The sequence below is a fragment of the Lepidochelys olivacea genome, assembly GCF_965140295.1.
Source record: "Lepidochelys olivacea isolate rLepOli2 genome assembly, chromosome: 2".
Classification (NCBI taxonomy): Eukaryota; Metazoa; Chordata; order Testudines; family Cheloniidae; genus Lepidochelys; species Lepidochelys olivacea.
The window spans coordinates 26,452,710-26,475,387 of record NC_140412.1 but is presented as its reverse complement, the minus strand read 5'-3'; the positions used below and the strand labels follow the sequence as shown (position 1 = coordinate 26,475,387).

The 22,678-nt window shown below is 43.9% G+C and overlaps 1 protein-coding gene across 1 annotated transcript in view; it reads right to left on the bottom strand.

Moving 5' to 3' along the window:
* The window catches only part of EXT1 (exostosin glycosyltransferase 1), a 272,410-nt gene that overhangs the window by 5,900 nt on the left and 243,832 nt on the right, over window positions 1-22,678 (bottom strand). The window contains exons 4-8 of the mRNA XM_084621526.1: window positions 15,186-15,305; window positions 10,394-10,526; window positions 8,370-8,488; window positions 7,315-7,410; window positions 4,082-4,171 (exon numbers count right to left, since the gene is read on the bottom strand). Of these exons, the coding sequence (XP_084477652.1) occupies window positions 4,082-4,171; window positions 7,315-7,410; window positions 8,370-8,488; window positions 10,394-10,526; window positions 15,186-15,305 (558 nt within the window). The remainder of the gene's footprint in view (window positions 1-4,081; window positions 4,172-7,314; window positions 7,411-8,369; window positions 8,489-10,393; window positions 10,527-15,185; window positions 15,306-22,678) is intronic.

Below are 22,678 nucleotides of genomic sequence, written 5' to 3'. Positions count from 1 at the left end.
CCCTGGCAGGCACCGTCTGTGGCGCTGAAGTCCCAAGACCCCCCTCCCTGCTGGCATAAGTGCTGGAACTAGGAGTTTGGGGGGTGCTACCCCACCCCCTGCTTGAAGTGGTTTCAATTATATACAGGGTTTATAGTTTGGTTTAATGACTCTCAGCAGCCTCACTATAAAAATTATTCCAGGCCCCCTGCCTGCTGGGCAGAAGGCTCCCATCCCCTCCACCCCACTGCAGGGCAAAAGCTCCTTGTCCCACCATGCCGCTGCAGGGCAGAAGCCCCGAGCTCCCGCAAACAGTCTGGTAGGCCGAGAATGGGGAGAGTATGGAGGGCGTCAAGAGACCACTTTAACTGTAAAAGAGCCGCATGCAGCTCACGAGCCACAGCTTGGCCACCCCTGTTCTATTCTATAGCATAACCCCTCATCCTGCACCTTTAAGCAGCTCATCTATACTCTGCGCATGAATTCAATGTTATCAACCCGAAGCATTTTAAAATCATACGTCAGGTCCTCCAAACACAATGAGATTCGCTCAAAAATCATGGTGGTTTTTATTTTAAATAATAAATGTGGGGTTCTATCTATTTTCCTTCTGGCTTTTCAGCTTTTACGATATACTTGCGTCATGTTTTTAAGTTTTTCTTTGCAGCCATGAGGGGCAGAAACTTACTAAAAATGGATGAGATTCTCATGTAGTTAACATGACTCCAGGAACTGGGGCTTTATGAAACATACTTTATCAGCAGCTTCATGATAAAATTGTGAGAGCTGGCAACATTGCTAATTTCTCTTTAATATCCCAACCTCTGAGCACAAAAAAGGGGTTGCCCATCAAGAAGAAGAAGGGGAGCAAAAACCAACTATAAATACCGAGGCCAAAACCATGCAAAGCTACTGAGAGCTACACCTCAGTTCCACACTGATACCTGAACTTCAGCCTAGACCAAGGGTGGGCAAACTTTTTGGCCGGAGGGTCACATCTGGGTGGGGAAATTGCATGCAGGGCCCATGAATGTAGGGCTGGGGTAGGGGGTTGGGGTGCAGAGGAAGGGACTCAGGGCAGGGGGTTGGGTGCAGGAGGGGTGCGGCAGGGGGTTCAGGGAGGGGGGTTGGGGTGCGGGGTGTAGGTAGGGTTCGGGGTGCGGGCCCTGACCTGGCACCACTTACCTTGAGTCGCTCCGGGATGGCAGCAGCACACAGCATGACCCTGCTGCCCCTTGCCTGCGGATACCTCCCCCGAAGCTCCCATTGGCCGTGGTTCCCCGTTCCTGGCCACTGGGAGCTACGGGGGTGGCAATCCCGCGGGCCGGATCCAAAGCCCTGAGAGGCCAGTTTGCCCATCCCTGACCAAGACTCAGACAAAACTTTGCTCAAAAATCCTCCCAATGAACCTTTCAGCAAACATGACCAGAGTTTCACGTTTGTGCTGTTAAGGATTCACAGATATTTCATCTTTAACACAGTAACACTTCTCTTACAACAGTTACATTTCTTGTAATTATTGCCAGAGCTTTTTCATTTACAAATTATTCTGTGAAAGAGAAGAGACACAAACGTATTGGTACATGCAGTTAGAGGCATAATCTATTCTTTCATGTTGTTTGCAGGAACTTGAATCAAATGGAAAGCCAATGCAGCTAAAGTAGTTAATTCTTGTGATAATGATTTGGATGAGATCTGAACTAACACATCAAAGTACTAACGTTGATCTTAAGGCCCTTTCCTGTAAAACCTGACATCTGTTTTCTTTAGACGAGTTTGAGAATCTCAGGTTAAGAAAAACAAAAATAAACCATCTACATCTACAAGTACCGACTACTACTACTAACCCAGCTCATGTCCTCGCTCATGTATTGTTTTAATATCTGTCCTTGTAATAGACAGAAGCATTAAAACAAGCTGAGCTCCCTAGGAGAAGATGAGCCACAGTTTATCCCCTTAAAACACTCCTTGTCCTAGATAATTTTAAGCAGCATTACCACTCAGCTGATCAGCGGGAAAAGCAAAGAGTCACTTCAATCCCTGTATCATTCCCAACCCATACTGATTTCTAATTGCTTCCCATACAAATATCCCTCCAAGCAGCACTTTTGGGCTGCTACCCTTGGAAATGAAAACAATAGACATTACGCTTCATTTCATTATGAACGAAAAACCTTTATTAACACTAGAGCTGAGCAAAGAGTGGAGAACGTGTTTGGTGAATATTCATTCACACTTGAAATGTCAGCTTGACCGTGCTTGGGAATTTTTTTGTTTGCTTTCCCTAGGATGAACACTTGTGAAAAGTGGATTTTAAGTGCAAATGTTAGCTGAAAGGGAATTCTGAACTCAACAATTCAACTACGTTTGAAATGGTTTAGGTTTATTTACATCAGCCATCCAGTCAGGGAACAGAAGCAATATCAAGGCCCTGGTCCAAAAAAGAAAACTATGTAGTAAGTCCCTGCCCCGACGTGCAGTCCCACTGAAGTGGATGGGGTTCTACCTAGGCTCAGAGGCCTGCCCACATATTTCCCATTGCAGGACGAGGGCCCAACTGATGTACGGCGCTAACACACACAGACAGACACACACACTATTTTGAATATTTGCAGCAAATTACTCAGAGCAGTGAAAATGCTACGAAGAAATTCACAATTCATTTCACAAAACAAACAAACATTAAAATTCTGCCACCTCTTTACCATAAAAAGGGGCCAAATTCAGTGAAAAAAAAGTTGCCCATTATTTGCTTTGTGTAACCAAAAAAAGGGTGTAATGACTAAGATTACAACCACTAAAATGGGTGTGTGTGGTGGGGGGAAATGATGGGAATAACAAAGTGGGCTCCTGTAGTACCTTGCAGGAGACTCTGGGTAAAATCCTGGCCCCAAACAAAATCAAAGTTTTGCCATTGACTTCAACAAGGCTGGGATTTCACCTTGTCTTGAGCAAGAATCTTGAGCCGCGGGCCAGTGCAAGGAGTCTTCCTTGGAGAACTCTGGACTTTGCCCATGTTATCTCACAGAGGCTGCGTTCTTCCCAATCTGGCAGGAATGGCCCAGGTGTGGCCTGAGGGCCAATGCTGCCCTCTTCTACAATACAGAGCGCAGCACATGGGGACTACTGTGGATCAGCTGAAGGGCTGAATGCTGGGACTAGTAGTTCCATACTGGCAAGGAGAGTCTCTGAGGTAAATTATGTGTGGTCTTAGGGCTTATAGCAAGCTGCCAATGCAATACTCAGTCTGGCAAAACTTGGGCATACCTGCCCTAACGTAAGGTGTAATGGGATCATCTAAAGGGCTACGACTATTGACAATAGTAAGAGCAGCATTGTGGGGCGAAGTGGGGAGAAAGAAATGGTTCTGGATATGATGAAGGAGGGGGAAAGGAATAGAAGACTGAGAAGAAAATCAAGTCTCTAAGCTTTTCAATAGCCACCATTAATAATGTATTTCCTATGTATTGTGCTTCTATATAAACAGTCATTAGTCTCCTCTGTGGTTTTCAGGACAAGGTTCTAGAAATCAATACTCATCCCAGTTGTAAAAATTGGTTTTTTACAGAATCTTTCCTTTCTCTCCTTTTTTTTTTTTTTTTTTAGTGCAATCTTGCTTTGGGCACAAATGCCGGAATGTCTCAACCATCATGTATCTCTAGCTCTGTGGCACAGTGATACTGTTAGCGTATTGTGTGTGTGGAGGAGAAAATCAAAACACTTGTACCCAGGCAGAAATACTGCCTTTGAAGCAGAAATAATGTCCCATCGTTGAAGCTAATGTGTGGGAAAGGGAGGAACCACGATCAGCACAGCGGAAAGGTAATGCTAAAACAGACTGCTGTTAGCTGTCCACACCTGCCTATGTTACTAAAATGATAAAGAAGGGAAGAACCACATGCTAATGATGCCAATTAACCATGAAAAAATCCTCTCCTGCTGGCAGGTGGCGGCAAAATTTTTTGAGACAAATGCAATACATTAAGCCTGGGGTGTGAGCGGGAAATATTATAAAGACACACACTCTGGCAAACAGGTCCAAAGAACAAGGGTGGGCATCAGGCTGGAAAAGCCAGAGAGATTTCAAGAGGATGGGTCTTACCTCGGTGGTTGAAAGCACGGTGTCCTCGTCAAGGCTTAGCACAGCATCTGTGACTATGTTGTCATAAGGTAGGAAGCGACTGCTCATAACCTGTGAGTTTCAAAGAGAGAGGGGAGAGGGAAATAACTTGAGACACTCATTTCTAAGGGAAGGGGAAAATAACCCTTCTGCATATTCTATTTTACTCTTCATTCTTATTTCGTCTGTGGCACATCGTACATCTTTATCTGATAGGAAGGATTTCTCAGCTCAAGGGTGAAAGGCTGTCATTTTCCATCAGCCCAGCAGTCAGCTTATACCTTGTACCTGAGGAATTAATTTCTGAGCAGATCTGTCTCTCTTGAGCAGGCTGCCTTCCTCCAAAACCCAGACTGTAACTGCATCTGCTGAGAATTAGACAGATGTAGGGTTCTTCATGGCTGACACCTGTCTGGCAGCTAGAGTTGTCCCTCACCTCCCCCTCTCTCCCACTCCATTCCACTCTAAAATGAAGTGCTCAGAGAGACCTTGCACCTTTGATAGAGCCATTCTGTTGGCAAGCTGATGACCCCACCTTGCATCCCAGACCTTGTCTACACACAAAAGTTGTACAGATTTAACTGTAATGGTATAGTTGAAGCGGTATGACCCTCCATGTGTGGATGCAATTATACTGGTATAAAAGTGTTTATACAGGTATAGCTATTCCTGTATGGGAAGGAGAATAAGCTATAGAGGTAATAAGGCATTTTTATACGGGTATAACTGCATCCACAGTAGGCATTATACTGGTATAAAATTGGTGTGTAGATCATGTTTTTATGCTAACCTGGGATATGTCTCAGTGTAATGGGAACTAGATGCGAGAGGAGGAAAAAAGAAGATGACAACAAAAAAGGGGAATCTATTTAGGTAATTTTTGGTCTGCATTACCAATGAGATCTAAGCTTCTTTTGAGTACTGAAAAATGGATATAAGAACACTACACACGCATTCTCTCTCCCCCGCTCCTTTTCCAGCCTGTAGGAAAAATTGCTTGATTAGTTTATAGACTGTGTGTGTGTGTGTGTGTGTGTGTGTGTGTGTGTGAGAGAGGGTATATTGTATGTGCCTAACTCTAACAAATACCCGCGGGGCCTGTCTCTTTATTATACTTCGGCAACACTTGTACAGCTTGTCATGCCAATAAAGCATTATTGAGCTGCATGGTGTGTGAAGAAATCATCGAGTAAAAACTAAGATGAAGAAATGAGTTTTGCACTTAGCTGTGAAAGCTGATAGTGAGCTCATGTGGAAGTGAGTTCCACAGTCCTGGGCTAGTTCCTGTGAAAGCTCTGTCTTCTACACAACTGTCACTGTTTGGGTGGAACTTAGCTGTCATTGAGGTCATGACTGCGGAGGAAAGGACAGTCTGATAGGTAGCCATAGTTATTCCTGTGGAGGGCTATCAATAACAGAACAGAGTTCAAATTTGGCTCTGTGTTCAGTGGGAAACCAGTACAGAAAGTAAAAGAGAGAAGATTGGTTTCCGTAGAGGATTTCTAATTGGCACTAATATATGAAGAAAAATAATTCAATCAGGGGGAAGAAGGGAACGACAATCCCATGCAATTAAATATTTACACTGTTCGTATAGTGAAAGAACAGAAGAAGTCAGGAAATCAGAGTTCTGTTTCTGACTCTTTTACACACTTACTATGTGAGCTTGGACTAGCCACTAATTTTTATCTGTATCCAAGATGAGCCAGCTGTAAAATGGGTGCAATAATGCTTCTCTGTTTCACAGTAGTGTTATGAGGCTTAAAGTGCTTTGGGATCCTTGGATAGAAGGCCCTAGAGAAATGCCAACTATGAAAATTAAGTCCTTTGTTAGACCTTTGGAGTGCACGGAGCAGCTCAGCAAGACTTGTGAAAACAAAAAGCTTTTCTGTTTCAGAAGCCATTTGGTACGTGATGTGATATTAGAAAGGAGAGACTGTCCACCATAAACACATTTTTGGGAACTTAGGAGATAGGTTTGTAAATTAAACAGCTCCCAGGACAGTTTCTTCATATGCTTAGAACTGGCCTGGGTGGTCTCCCCAAACCCCACTCCCCAGCCCCAGGCAATTCACAAAGTATGAAAATAGAGGGGAAAAGTCCATAATGTTTGCAATGCTCAGAAATCCCCAAGCAGCAGCAGCCTCTCTTAGCCATGCAGCAATTCTCTTGACCCTGTTTACATGTCCTGAGACGAAGGTAGAACTATTAGCTGTCAGCTTAGCAGTGCCCTGACTTTCCCCTTGTTAAGTCTACTGGGGAAAAGAGCGAAGACAAGGCATAAAAATTCACAATAGGATTTTACACCCAAAGCAGCTAAAACGTCCCACTGTGAATTCAGGGGAAGAGAAAGATGATAAAAATCACAGACTGGCCCAACTCGGATGCCTCGGCTCTGACTTCCAGCATTGGCATTAGAGAGAGATGATGAAGAATGGGCCTGATTCTCTACTCCATGCCAATGCTCTGGGTGTATCATTGGCATGAGTGCAAAGCGGCACAAAATGCCACTATTCTCACTTGGTAACATTTTACCCCCACTTTGCACTTGCGCCTGTGACTACGCACAGGGGAGGGCATCAGAGTACCTGGCCCAGTGGCAGAATTTTTTTTCTCTCCCCTTTTGCTGTCTTCTCTTGACCAGTCAACTGTGCTTGGATCCCACTCGGTTCCCAGGCTGTGCATATCTCCCCACGCTCTCCTTGTGAGCACCCTATGTCCTTGTTGACAGCCATACAAGCCATAAAAGCAGCTATTTCTCACAAGTTGTTGGAGAACACACTTGCCAATTTCTCTGGGAGCCTAATTTCCAAATCTGAACACAGATGAAGGGTCCTCAAATCCTGCGTCAGAACGCTCAGACTAGCATTTGGGAGCATTATTAATTTAATGCTCCTGCCTGCTGACAGGCATGCAAGATTAGCACCTCCTCTCTAGGTGGCCACATTTGAAAATTCAGTCCCTTATGCCATTCTCAGACTAGCAGTATTGATTGCCACCTTGATCAACAGCTGACATGTGATGAAAAGACAAAATTTCACGCACTGAACTTTCATTAGAATGATGAGTCTGCAATCAGATTGGTACAAAAGGCAGTGGTAAAGGAAGGGGCATCACCCACCTGCTCACCACTAAACATTCGCCAGCTGGAGAAGTAAGTACCCAGTCCCATTGCACTATGCTTGCAATCTTTGACAGTTATTCTCTCCACCTACCTTGCTTTCCCCTTCAATGACTATGACAGGCACAGGAGTGGCAGGCCAGCGGTGTTTGGCTGGGAGGGGTTTATCACAATTCCATAAAACAATGATCTGAAAGGAAGATTGACCTATGGTGTTAGACACACATGGGTATACTTATGCCTGTAGCATTCAAGCCTGGAGGACCCTGAGCACCAAATGGATTCAATTTAGGACAGTGGTTCTCAAACTTTTGAACTGGTGACCCCTTTCACATAGAAAGCCTCTGAGTGTGACCCCCCCCACCTTATAAATTGAAAACACTTTTTTATATGTTTAACACCATTATAAATGCTGGAGGCAAAGCAGGGTTTAGGGTGGAGGCTGACAGCTCGTGCCCCATCCCCCATGTAATAACCTCATGACCCCCTGAGGGGTCCCGACCCCCAGTTTGAGAACCCCTGGTTTAGGAGTTTCAAAAAAGGCAACATGATCAAATTAATATCAAGTTGGTATAAAAATAACATCCCCCAGCTACTCACCCACCCTGACAATAAATTCTACATCAATCAAACACCATCTGAACAGAAAACCAGAGAGTCTCTAGCCTCACTCAGAAGGGTGTCACTGGTTTACTTGGGCACTTGTTAAAGGCTAAAACACACATGGACTCTTCGAAGTAGAGGGCAGTCCTACTGCCTTCTTGAGATAGTATCACCGGGCAGTGAGAAGTCCAAATGCTGTTGTGATAAAGGGAGGTAAGGCAGACAATAAGCCTTTAGGCCTATTGACTTTTTTGTTATTTACATCATATATACCCTAGTCTTAAAGCAAAGCTGTTATTTTACCTTTCTTCCCAAAATAAATCAGAGTTGTGATCATCTGTTTTCCACTTTTATTAAAGTTCAGAGTTTTTATTCCCCACACATGCTGGTTAAGGTCTCTGCGATCTCAGAGACAATGAGGATCAAAGTTTAAAACAGCAAATTTGAAACGAGAAGGCGGAGTGACAAGACCTGAAATCAGTGGGGTTTTTGTTTGTGTGATGGCTTTGGCTCAAAAGTGATTGACAGTCAAACAGCAGGGCTCACCTGTGCACAGTACTGGGACTTGGCTACAGCAACCAGGAGTTTCAGCACAGGCTGAGATTGGGAAACCAAGGGAGTTACTGCATGGATAACGGCAGTGAACTTGGAGGGGGGCTTGAGACCTAAAATGAAAAATGGATGCAAGTTGAATATAGACCAAGTTGCCTTGTGTAGTATAAATCAAAGAATCAGAGACGGAAAAAGACCATTTAAGAACAAAGGAAATACCATGTTGGATCAGACCATCTATCTCATCCAGTATCCTGTCGCTACAGTACCAGATGCTCCAGAAGAGGGTGCACTCCTTTGCATAAAACTTCCTAGCTCTCTGAAAGCACTGTCTATATTACAACCACTGCTTTGATATCTTTTCCTCTGATTCCCTCCTGGATGTCCTGCAATCTGGGTTTCTCCCCTTTTGCTCCACAGAAATTACCCTTGCCAAGTTCATCAGTTAAGTTCTCCTGGCCAACCCTAAGGGCTTCTTCCCTCATCTTCATGCTTCCTGATTTCTCTGTTGACACTGATACGACTCATTACCCCCTCCCCCTTCAACTTCCTGACAGACGCTGGCTTCTTGGTGCTCTCTTCCTTCCTCTCCAATAGCTCCATCAACATCTCCAATGGTGCTTCTTTCTCCCCTCTGTTTCAGCATCTCTCAAAGTCACGTCCTTTGTCCTCTCCTTTTTCCTCTACATCCTTCCCAAGGGCGACTTCATCCACACACAAAGCTTCAGCTATCATCTCTGAGTTGATGACTAACTATTCTGCCTGCCCACTGAAGAACAATCCCCCCTCCATCCATACTTGCGAGCCTGCAAGTCTCTGTGATATATGATTCCAGTCATCCTTCCACCAGCTCATATACTTCCTCCCTTCACTACTGCTGCAAATACCATTCTCCTTCCACCTCACCCAGGCCCACAACCTTGGTGGCACAGTCATCTTTCTCCTCCCTAATTGGAAGTGTTGTTGAATCCTCTTAGTTCTTCTTCCACAACAACTCAACGTTCAACTTTTCCTTTTACACTGTAACAGTGGTTCTTTGAGCAGCCTGTCACACCTTTGCTGCTGGCACCAGAACTGGAACCCTGGTAAGCAGTGACTGTTGAGGCTGCAGGCATGTTCCCTTGCAGAATTCAACATTCAGTCTTTGCATACAGGAGCCAATGATCAAACTTTCTCAGTTCCTCCCACTCAATCAGAATCCATATAGAGACTCTAAAGAAGTAAGGCTGGATCTATATTGACAAGCAACTCAGAGAACCACCATTCTTTGTGAATAACTTCTGTTGTCTCCAAGTATTGTCAAGCTGAGCTAAGCAACGAATGCAAACCAGTGTTGCCATGAAGTTGCCAGCTACTGATCTGCAACATAATTATAACCAGAAAGCGCAGGGAGGACATGGATTTGTTACAATATTCTTTGTAAGTGGCAGCTATTAGAGGGGTGACATGATATCCTGTATTTATGCAGGTCAGTCAATGACATTCCATCTAGCAGGGGGCAGTGTTTTGGGGCAGTGGTTCTCAAGCAGGAGTAGGTATATCCCTGGGGGTACACAGAGGTCTTCCGGGGGTAACTAGTTTTACAACAGGCCATGTAAAAAGCACTAGTGAAGTACAAACTAAAATTTCATAGACAATGACTTGTTTATTCTGCTGTATATACTATACAATGAAAGGTAAGTACAATATTTATATTCCAATTGATTTATTTTATAAGTAAATGGTAAAATGAGAATGTAAACAATTTTTCAGTAATAGGGGCTGTGACACTTCTGTATTTTTATGTCTGATTTTTAAGCAAGTAATTTTTAAGTGAGGTGAAACTTGGGGTATGCAAGACAAATTAGACTCCCCAAAGGGATACAGTAGTCTGGAAAGGTTGAAAGCCACTGTTTTGGAGGACAGGATAAACAAGAATACCATTAACTAGATATTTCTGGTGAGCCACTTACAACACACCATCCAGAAATCAACAATACCCCAATACGTGTGAGGTCCAGAAGCAAGGATTCACTCACCTAGATTAGCATAGTAGTAAGGAAAATCTCCCAGATACGAGGAATACTGTGGCAATACGAATAACCCTCCAGGATGTTTGTTCCATATTAAACTGTTACGTGATATGTGCTTAAATATTCTGTCCTGAATAATCTGGAAAATAAGAAAGGTAGTGATTTGTAAATAGGTTGTAATGGCCATTGGTAGAGTCTTCAGCAACTCTGACAGACTGCAATCGCTACACATTTTGTAGAAAGCAGCGAGACACAAATTACTTGGCATTCCTGTTTAATCTCTTTTAAAAACGACACTGAACCTATACACTTGTGCACATTCTCGGCAGTTTGAGGCCTTGGATAACAGTATTCAAACTATCTCATTAGTCTCTGCGGACATAGGGATCTCGCAATTCATTAGATTCTGCATTTAAAGTGAAATATTTTTCCATCTAAAATCACTTGTCAGTTGCAAGCCTGATTAGTTCATTCTAGAGTTTACCATCCATGACTTGCATAAAATAATTAGTCAAGAATGGAATTACAACAGATGGATGTTATTCTGAGATAATGAAAACTTTTAATTACACAAAGACAGACTTCCAAGCCAAACAGGCTGGGCTGATATTTTTCCCTTTACTTTATAATAAAGTTATTATGTGACAAAGTGACTAATTATATCAGATCCCATACACATTTTACAGATAACTGTCCGCCACGGTGTGGTTCCAAAAGTTCCGATTTCATCCAGCATGGAAAGAAATTTGGGCAACTACTAGTGCAAGCTTTTTGGAGCAGGGAAAAGATGTGTGTCTTTGAAAGGGCCATTAGATGATCTAGTCTTACTTCCTGTGTAACACAGTCTATAGAATAACATTAACAGTGCGATATGTTTGCGATGATAAAACTAATCCTATATACTCAAGGTGTAGGCATACAAAATTTGAAAGCAAAGTCTACATGTGTAGGAAGAGCTATTGATTGAGTTAGCTGTAGAGGTAAGGAGCCTCCAAGAGCATGAGGGTAATGTGACATTAGGGTGATACAGCATGTGAATGAAGGCTGTCCCAAATGGTCATTTCCTAAAATTTGTGATTACATGGGAAATTCACAGGGACAATCTTAACCTCAAACCAGCAGCACTTTTCACGTAAGAACAGAGGACTCAAGGCTGTGATGTTATACTCTCAAGTGCATCTCTACCTATTTCTGTTAATAGATATAAAGTTACATGCTTCAGCCATGGGTGTTTTGTGTGGGAAGGTGGGGAAAAGGCAGTGACTGCCTTCTCCCCTCCTTTAATTTATGCCAATGAACATAGCAAGAAACTAGACAATGCAGAGAGAAATGAGAAAATGCACATCTTCTACCATCTAATGAAGAACTAGATGAACTAGCTCCTCTGGCCCTCCCCCATCCCATTTTCTCAGAACTGATACATAAATAGTATGTATAGTATATAGTATAATAGTATAGTGGTAGTCTGCAGGTTTATATGATGAGTAGGTATTCATAGACTGTACAATTTTCCACTGCTCTGGTAGCCGACAATGCCTCAGGGGAAACACATGGCTCACATCTGATGATCTTTCCATGTACACAAATCAAAAAATAGTTTAATCTTGAAACAAACTTCTGATGTCATGCAACATATGCAACCTTTATTGCATGTGAGGCATACAAATCTCACTGATACTGTTACTCCATAGGCTAGGAAGCCAACCTGTGGAATAACTCACATTTAACGGAGGGCAGATTAATGTATGGCACTTCTGGCAAATACAAGAATCCTTGCAGCCTACAAGAATGGTGTGGAGAAAAGAAAACTCGAAGGAAAGGAAATAGAAAAGGAGGAAAGGAATCCATGAAGAGCTAAATCAATTCAAATACAAAAAGCATATGGTAATTTGCTAAATGTCTTGCAGAGATTTCTAAATACCGGCACCAGCTTTTGAGGCTCTCTGGTGATTATGGAACATGGGCAGTTTTATAATGAGGAGGTTAGGCACTCCGGCTGGATAGAATCATAGAATATCAGGGTTGGAAGGGACCTCAGGAGGTCATCTAGTCCAATCCCCTGCTCAAAGCAGGACTGATCCCCGACTAAATCATCCCAGCCAGGGCTTTGTCAAGCCTGACCTTAAAAACTTCTAAGGAAGGAGATTCCACCACCTCCCTAGGTAATGCATTCCAGTGTTTCACCACCATCCTAGTGAAAAAGGTTTTCCTAATATCCAACCTAAATCTCCCCCACTGCAACTTCAGACCATTACTCCTTGTTCTGTCATCTGCTACCACTGAGAACAGTCTAGAGCCATCCTCTTTGGAACCCCCTTTCAGGTAGTTGAAAGCAGCTATCAAATCCCCCCTCATTCTTCTCTTCTGAAGACTAAACATCCCCAGTTCCCTCAGCCTCTCCTCATAACTCGTGTGTTCCAGTCCCCTAATCATTTTTGTTGCCCTCCGCTGGACTCTTTCCAATATTTCCACATCCTTCTTGTAGTGTGGGGCCCAAAACTGGACACAGTACTCCAGATGAGGCCTCACCAATGTCAAATAGAGGGGAACGATCACGTCCCTCGATCTGCTGGCAATGCCCCTACTTATACATCTCAAAATGCCATTGGCCTTGTTGGCAACAAGGGCACACTGTTGACTCATATCCAACTTCTCGTCCACTGTAACCCCTAGGTCTTTTTCTGCAGAACTGCTGCCGAGCCATTCGGTCCCTAGTCTGTAGCGGTGCATGGGGTTCTTCCGTCCTAAGTGCAGGACTCTGCACTTGTCCTTGTTGAACCTCCTCAGATTTCTTTTGGCCCAATCCTCCAATTTGTCTAGGTCCCTCTGTATCCTATCCCTACCTGTCATGTCTACATGGAATATGTTGCTGGCACAATATTTTGGCCCCCGCCTCCCCAGATTATTCTGTTTTATACAGGTTCATCGCTGTAGTGTCTGAGTGCCTTCCAGTAGTGCACTAAATGTCTGTCACATGTGGTTATTCTCTCTCACTTCTCCTATTCCCAGGGGAGAACTGTGTAAGCTGTGTAGGGCTAGTTTCTGTTTCTTAAATTTCTATGCGGCTCTGTGTTGCAATTGGAGAAGGGAGGTTGAAGAAGTGCACCTTGCACTTGGAGCAGAGGATGAGGAGTTTTGCAATAGTCCTTCCTCCCATCCCCCCACGGTGTCAGCCCAGCCCCCAGAGAAAGCTGTCACCTGCACAGCCAAGCTTTGCCCTCGAGGCACAAAGGTCCATGGCACTCCAGAGCCATGCAGTTAGTCACCAAGGGTTTCATCCTGGAGCTTTTGGTGATGATATGCGGGGTGGAGGCCATTGAACATCCTGAAGATAAGACCTTCACAACTTTGAACTTGAGTTGATATTCTACAGGAAGCCAGTATAGAGAGCAGTGGACAGGTCTCATGTGCTCATGGTAGCCCATGTTGCTGAGGAGACATGCTGCAGCATTCTATACCCTTTGAAATTTCCTAAGGGCTGATGGCTTCATGCCCAGATATATCGCACTGCTGTAGTCCAGACAGGAGGTGACTAAATGATATGTAGGATCATCAAGATATTGCAATACTACGGCATTATAGTTAGAGACTGAAAGTAACTACCAGAATAAATCCATTCCCTCTCCAACTATATGATTTACTCTCCCCACATCAAATTTTAAGCAGAGGACACATTTGATCTTACCAACTTCCGACACCTAAATAAAAAACAAACCTTTTATTTTCTCTCTTTCGGAAAGAAAACAATTCAGGCTTTTCTGGTGATTGTTGGACTCTGGAACAAGCACCTGAGCATGCATGTTATTTTCCACTGAACAGAATTATTGTTAATTTGCCTTCTCTACATAGAAGTGGTTCTGTGAGATTGCTTATCCCGGATTCAAAAAAACAAAAGGTACGATATGCCTGACTTGGTTTCATTAAATTAAAACCTTGCAGCTCCTGCCCTGTTCTATCCTTAGAGTCTTCCTTGCTCAAGCTTCTTAGCTGGTATCTTCCAAATCCTAGCTACAATTGTTACTAACCATCCCTTAGTCAACTGACAACTATGGCCACATTATTGAAGATGTTTCAATTCAGCCCTAAAGTTGCACTCGAGGGCCTTGCGGACAGATTCTGTAAATGAAACAAAGGGAGCTGGGGATACCCCAATTGCAGGAGAGATCACAGTGAGTAAAGAACCAGTGTATACTTCCTTCTCTGCAACCCTCACTGGTGTAAGGAGGAAGAATGGCTGGAGTACAGTGGGCTCTGGCTGTCCACAGCTGGACTCCTATGCATAATTTGGGCTTTCTTCTGTATGTCACCTTCTATCTCTCCTTGGAAATGCACACATTTGATAAGTCTCAGGTGACTTACAAGCTGCCACTTCCAGAACAAGAGACCTGTGAACGGGCATCAAAACGTTAAGGGGGAATTGGAGAAAGGGGGCTTTTCAATTATATTTTTTCCAGAATGAGTTCTAATAAGGTCCTTTAAAGGACCACATTCACTATGAATGACAGGAATACTGATTCATTAGCCATAAGAAACTTGAGAAACTGTGATGGCACAAGACAACTTTTCCATGTGTCGGATGGCTCCTATTTGTCACCATGTCAGTTTTCTTATGTGGATTCAAATAATGAAGAAAATATTTCCTTAGGGGAGAAAAGTTATCAAGCTGCTGAAGGTTTTTCCAGTGACCAATCACATGTCACGAAAGCCAAGGTCACACATATAACAGCTCAGCACGGAGTGTGGCAGACATATTAAGGAACATCTCTGCTCTGACTAATATCTGAGAATTGTTACTCACCTCTAGTGTGGTCAATACAATCTTCTCAACTGAAGAAAAATAAGCCTCCCACAAGAACTGTGTCTGCTGTCTAAGTGCTAGGATTTTATCCTGATGGATAGACCTGATTGTAGAAGGAATCTGTAAGACAAGGTGCACTACAATCAGATGGTGTGGAAAACAATGTAACCTGATCAAATTAATACACACTTGAGAATCCCAAACTAGCATTCTCTGCTCCTACCCAGCAACACAGATTCAGTGTCAGCCAGTACCCCCACCCGACACAGATATGTGAATTAACAGCTAAAGAACAGCGACTGGAAAATGAATGAGCGGCACCCTTTGTGACCTTTGGTATTTGAGCCTATTGGCCAACCTTAGGATTTACTAGCAATTCTCCATTTTTTAAGAAAGTTGTTTCTATTGAGGCAATTGCTACTTTTCCCCCTTCTGGAGCTGTGGAAAGTCACTGTGTGGAACTTTTCAGTAAATCCCTTGCGCACACAGCTCTTTGCAAACCACTAATTTAAAATACTAGTAGCTGCAGGTCTTTAGAGTCTGACAATGATCTCCATTCTGAAAGTATATTAAAGGGATCCGAGATTGCAGTCACTACAATGTGGCAACACAAATCCCCTGAAGAAACCATCACAGCATCTGCAGCAAAGCCACCCCTTGGTGGAATCGGAAAACAAGTCCCTCCAACATCTGCTATTTACAAGGAAAAAACAATGATATTTTTCATTGGACACACTGTACAGCTTTAATTCTGGTAAAGCTTTCCTTATAAATGAAAAAATAAATCCTACCATTCCTCTTCCTGCAAACCAGATCAGAGGGGTGTGTGTGTGTGAACCCACATTCCCCACACCCTTTGGAGAGAGTCCAGCATCTGTACAGACTAGTATTTAGCTTCTTAAAAGCCTGATTCTCATTTACACTAAGAGTTTGTCTACTCAGGGAAAAAGCTTGGACTAGCTAGTGCAGAACAGCTAGAGGGGAATAACTACTCCACATTAGCACCCCATGTGGACACTTATTTTGCATTAAGAGTTCCTTTGTGCAGTTTAGGTTAGTCCCCTCTGGAAGCAGATTAACCTAAATGGCAAAAAAATGGGGAGTTGGTGGGAAACAGCTATTGCCCTTTGAATTCACACCCTGGCTATTTTGTACTAATTTTCCCATTAATTCTCCATGTAGACAAGCCCTAAGGTCTCCATACTCACTTCTCTGGCCATGTAAGAGGCCGTCAGAGTGGGTGTAACTGTAATTTATTCCAACTTCAAGATCTCTTTACACTGTCAGAGTGGTGCTAGCAGCCTAAGTATAAATGAGAATCAGTCCCCACTAGTGTAATGTGGGTGTGTTCACTTCTTCTAGGAATGGGGAGTTATTTTGCTTTGGTACCTACTTCTAATTATTTCCAGTCAGGCCACCTCATTCTCCTTCTCTTATTTCTCACAAGCCTTTCATACATTTACTTTCAGGGCTAATTACACAGGCACCAAAGTTTGCTTTGATACGTGGCATTATTATCATCGTCCATCTAGTTATTAGATTAACCTAAACACCCACACCCCTAATACACACACACACACACACACACACACACACTTCCCACGTAAAATATCCCCAATCAGAATACAATTATTCTTCATATAATGTTCTGAAAGAATTTGGTGGCAAAGATTATGGTGCAGTTGAGTCACATCCTCAGTTTCATACACATCTGCAGGAAATTGTTCCATAAGAAACCTGCTCCAGAACAGGATTCAAAGTTTTAAGGTTTGATATGTAAAGAGATTCAGGAGGGTTATGTGGATGTTATACTGTTATTATTCTGTCTCATTTGCATTCAGGTAGTGCCCACAACTCCCAAAAAGGATCATGGCTCCACATTGTTTGGTGCTGTACAAATGGTAAGAGACAATTTCTGTCCCAAAGATCTTACAATTTAAGGGTTTGTCTACACTGCAATCAGGGTGTGTGTGTGTGATTGTGGCATGTGCAGACACACCCATGCTAGCTTTAATCTAGGCAACTCACACCCTGATAGCAGTGAAGCCCTGGCAGCACAAACATCAGCACAAGCAAGCCACCCTAATAGCTACCCAGGGTTTCAGGCTGGCTTGTACAATTTGCACTGAAGTTTTTGCTGTTACAGCTTCACTGCCAAAGGTACCCACGTTAGGTAGATTAAAGCTAGCTCAGGTATGTCTACATGGGCTACAATCACAACCCCACTTCCACTGCAGTACAGACATATCCTCAGACCTTGTATTGGGGCTTAAAAGGACAAGGAACCACGGGAGTGGGATACCATATAGAAGCAAAGTAGTCAGGGTGATAAGAGGCCTATGGCATATCAGAGTCTTTTGCTTGATCCTTCCTGTAAAAGGAGCAACACAGGAAGGGTGGGGCACAGGGAAGCAGTTAAAATGTATACAGGAAATCCTCGACTTTACGACTTTGAGTTACGACGAACGGCACTTACGACGCTTCTACATTGACACCCTGACTCGACTTACGACTACAGGTTTCACATTTATGATGCTCAGTCCCGCAATGGAGTAGACTGCGGGTTCAAGTTGCAACTTATGAAGCAATTGTAAGGAACCATTTGTGTTGTAAATTGGAGGACTGCCTGTATACAAATGAGGCATCTTACTATTTGAGTTTATACCACTGTACTACAAAATTCAGTCCTCTGATATGGATTATAAAGTGGATTGTTTTCTATTAGGTTCCTGTAAGTATGGGAGTATAGCGATGCGTGTTAACAGCACCATTATCAACAGCAATCATATTATTGTGACTGCATTTTAGTATGGCCATGGGGCATAACTTCTAATAGACATAAATGTTTCATGGCACCACACATGATTCCACAGGGCTTGATCTTGCGCTGGACACAAAATGAAATTAACACCCATCTCCAACTATGGCATGCTCACTCCTTTGTAATGCAAAAGCAATTCTGACCCCGAAAGTTGAAAAGGTTATCGTTGTACAGAAGACTGCTTCAAGTATGTGCCGATAAACACTGTGCCAAGGTTAGAGAATTCCTTAGCCTGCTTGTGTGCCTGGCCTGTTAGAACAGCTGGAAAGCAAAATCACAGCTCCCATTTTAACTGTGGTTTGCCTATTAGTTATTAATCTATTTTTCCAGAAAGTCAGGTGTGGAAAATGACATATTAATACTAATCTGGCAGGATTACACTGGAATTATTAGAACTAGATGACGTCTTAATAAAAGGTCATTTCGGTAATAGAAGGGCAAAAAAGATAACCTACAAAAATAAATACAGGAAGACTAAATTAAGACGCGAGCTAAACTGGTTCTATGGTAACAAGAATATGCAAATAAAAACATCCGAGCTGTTCTAAAACAGGAAATGAAAAACTGCAACATAACAGAAACATTTCCCAGAGCAGACATTCAGGCTCTGTGCCAGCACTTTACAAACATTGTTAATAACGGTGCCGTAGCTGTTCAGTAAGGAAGCAGCTGTGAAGAGAACGTTACAGGAAGGCACAAGATCAGCAAATTATATTTTTTTAAAATAATTTTGCTTACAAAAACGTGTTGTCCTTTGAAGCAAAAAATTATCTTATTTTTATACTTGCAATTAAATTAATCAGAATAGTTCTCTCTTAAGTAGGGATTTTGGGGTGAGATTTTTTAAAGGTATTTCATCTAGGGACCTAAGAGTTTAAGCGGTTAACAGTTAAACTCCTCCAGGGGTCCCTGCTGCTGCCACTCCTGGGGCTCTGCTGCCATCCACCATCCTGGCATCCGTGTGCACCCGGCATCTCGGCTGCTGTCCTGTGCCGGTGCTCTGCTGCTGCCCAGCATCCCGGCGCGCTTGGGGTCACTCCAGGCTGCCAGCCCCACGGCTGGGATGCCGGGCGGCAGCAGAGCCCCAGGCTAGCCCTGTCATAAATATAAAGGGAAGGGTAAACCCCTTTGAAATCCCTCCTGGCCAGGGGAAAGCTCCTCTCACCTGTAAAGGGTTAAGAAGCTAAAGGTAACCTCGCTGGCACCTGACCAAAATGACCAATGAGGAGACAAGATACTTTCAAAAGCTGGGAGGAGGGAGAGAAACAAAGGGTTTGGGTGGCTGTCTGTAGTCGTCTTGGCCGGGGACAGAACAGGAATGGAGTCTTAGAACTTTTAGTAAGTAATCTAGCTAGGTATGTGTTAGATTATGATTTCTTTAAATGGCTGAGAAAAGAATTGTGCTGAATAGAATAACTATTTCTGTCTGTGTATCTTTTTTGTAACTTAAGGTTTTGCCTAGAGGGGTTCTCTATGTTTTTGAATCTAATTACCCTGTAAGATATATACCATCCTGATTTTACAGGGGGGATTTCTTTATTTCTATTTACTTCTATTTTTTATTAAAAGTCTTCTTGTAAAACACTGAATGCTTTTTCATTGTTCTCAGATCCAAGGGTTTGGGTCTGTGGTCACCTATGCAAATTGGTGAGGCTTTTTATCCAACATTTCCCAGGAAAGGGGGAGTGCAAGTGTTGGGAGGATTGTTCATTGTTCTTAAGATCCAAGGGTCTGGGTCTGTAGTCACCTAGGCAAATTGGTGAGGCTTTTTACCAAACCTTGTCCAGGAAGTGGGGTGCAAGGTTTTGGGAAGTATTTTGGGGGGAAGGACGCGTCCAAACAGCTCTTCCCCAGTAACCAGTATTAGTTTGGTGGTGGTAGCGGCCATTCCAAGGATAACGGGGGTAATATTTTGTACCTTGGGGAAGTTTTAACCTAAGCTGGTAAGGATAAGCTTAGGAGGTTTTTCATGCAGGTCCCCACATCTGTACCCTAGAGTTCAGAGTGGGGGAGGAACCTTGACATGGTGGCACAGTGGTGGGATTAACCTGAAATCATTTTGAGATCCAGTTGAGATTTTTTGAACTAGAAATACAGATTTTAAAAAGGAATTTTTAGGAAGTCCAGAAGGCAGCTTTGAAACTGAAAGCAGCTTGGTTTCTCTCTGCTTTGTGGCCAAGCAGAGACAAAAGGGGATTATCTTGTGAATTGCAGGTTTTCTTGCCTGGAGGCAGGGTACTTAACTCCTGCAGGGAAATTCACAGTCTTCCAACCCAGAGGTTTTTTTTTTTTCTTTTCTTCCTAAAAGTAAATAGGGGGTGTGTGCTCTACCCATTTGCCTGGAGACAAAAGTGGCAGGGTTTTTTTTTAGGATTTTGATTTTTTTTTTGTTTTACAAGGAGCACAGGTTTGAAAAGAAATTTTTTTTTTCTTTGGGCTGGGTAAGCAGTTTTCCAAGTAGTTGGAGGTTTTTTGCTTTAATTTGGGCCCAGAGCAGAGACAAGGGAATTGTCTTTTTCTGTAGGCTGACAATCACTATCAGAGAATAGGTATTCTATTCCAGCACAGCAAAATTTTACAGCCAAGTTTTGTTTGTTTATTTCTAAACCTCGGGTGTAAAGTTAGTTAAAAACAGAGAGGTTAGAATGGCCAAATCCTCAGCTCGACTACAGCTGGAATTAGCCAAATTTCAGGCTGAGGAAAAACAAAGGGAACATGAAAGACAGATAGAACTCATGCGGCTGAAGGAGGAGGAGAAGGAAAAAGAGAGGAAGCATGTGGAGGAGATGGAGAGGATAAAGGCCCAGCAGAATATACCAACAAACCCTAGCAATCCTTCTCCAGGTACCACTTCCCATCCCAGAAGGTTCCCCACCTACAAGGCAGGTGATGATACTGAGGCCTTCTTAGAAAACTTCGAAAGGGCCTGCCTTGGGTACAACATCTCTACTGACCAATACATGGTAGAGCTGAGGCCGCAGCTCAGTGGACCCTTAGCTGAGGTGGCAGCTGAAATGCCTAAAGAACACATGAACAAGTATGAACTGTTTAAATCCAAGGCGAGAGTCAGAATGGGGATAACACCCGAGCAGTCTCGTCGGAGGTTCAGAGCCCTAAGGTGGAAACCAGACATGTCATTTACCCGACATGCCTACCACATTGTAAAACATTGGGATGCCTGGATATCAGGAGCAAGTGTTGGATCTCCAGTAAATTTGCCCTTCCTAATGCAAATGGAACAATTCTTAGAGGGTGTTCCTGAGGAAATAGAAAGATACATCCTAGATGGGAAACCCAAAACTGTAATTGAGGCAGGAGAGATTGGAGCCAGATGGGTGGAGGTGGCAGAGAAGAAGAAAACTGGTCGCAGTTGGAGCGGAGACCAGAAGGGACCACCCCAGACCACACCCTATTACCGGGGGCCGCCCAAAGCCCCACCTACCTCCCAAAGAACCCTCCAGACCCCTTATCGTCCCACCACCCCGTTCTCCAGCAACCCTCCTCGCCCCAGTGACCCGTCAGCTGGACGATGTTTTAAGTGTAACGAGCTGGGGCATGTAAAGGCCAACTGCCCCAAGAACCCCAACAGATTACAGTTCATTGCACCGGAATCACACCAGAGGTCCACAGGCCCAGATACCTCCCAGATACCCTTGGAGCGGAGGGAAACTGTGAGTGTGGGTGGGAAGAAGGTCACCGCGTGGAGGGACACCGGAGCACAAGTGTCAGCTATCCATGCTTCCTTAGTGGACCCCAATTTAATCAACCCAGAGATCCAAGTGACGATTCAACCCTTCAAGTCCAACTCTTTCAATTTGCCTACAGCCAAGTTGCCTGTCCAGTACAAGGGCTGGTCAGGAATGTGGACTTTTGCAGTCTATGATGATTATCCCATCCCCATGCTGTTGGGGGAAGACTTGGCCAATCATGTGAAGCAGGCCAAGAGGGTGGGAATGGTCACCCGCAACCAGGCTAAACAAGCCGTGAGGCCTAGCTCTGTTCCGGAAACTTCTATCAGGACCCAGTCAGAGGTGATGGACCTGGACCCCAGGCCAATGTCTGCAACAGCAGTAGTGGATCCAGTCCCAGAGACCCAGACGGAACCAGTCCCAGAACCGGAACCAGCCAAACAACCAACACCAGACCCCGTGTCAGCACTGAATCCAGTACTTGCAACCTCAACACCAGAGGGCCCCACCGAACCTGAACTGGCAGCAGCCGATAACCCTACACAAGAGGCTCAGCCGGAGCCTGAATCCCAACATAGTGCACCAGCGGAGAGCGGTTCACAGTCAACAGAAACAGCTCCATCCCCTATATCGCTTCCAGAGGGACCAAGCCTAGGTCCACAATCCCATGAGGAACTGATGTCTCCAGCATCAAGGGAACAGTTCCAGACCGAACAGGAAGCAGATGAAAGCCTCCAGAGAGCTTGGACGGCGGCACGGAGCAACCCACCGCCTCTCAGCTCTTCTAATCGATCCAGGTTTGTTGTAGAAAGAGGACTTTTATACAAGGAAACTCTTTCTGGGGGACACCAGGAAGACTGGCATCCTCAGAGACAGTTGGTAGTTCCAACTAAATACCGGGCCAAGCTCTTGAGCTTAGCCCATGATCACCCTAGTGGCCATGCTGGGGTGAACAGGACCAAAGACCGTTTGGGGGGGTCATT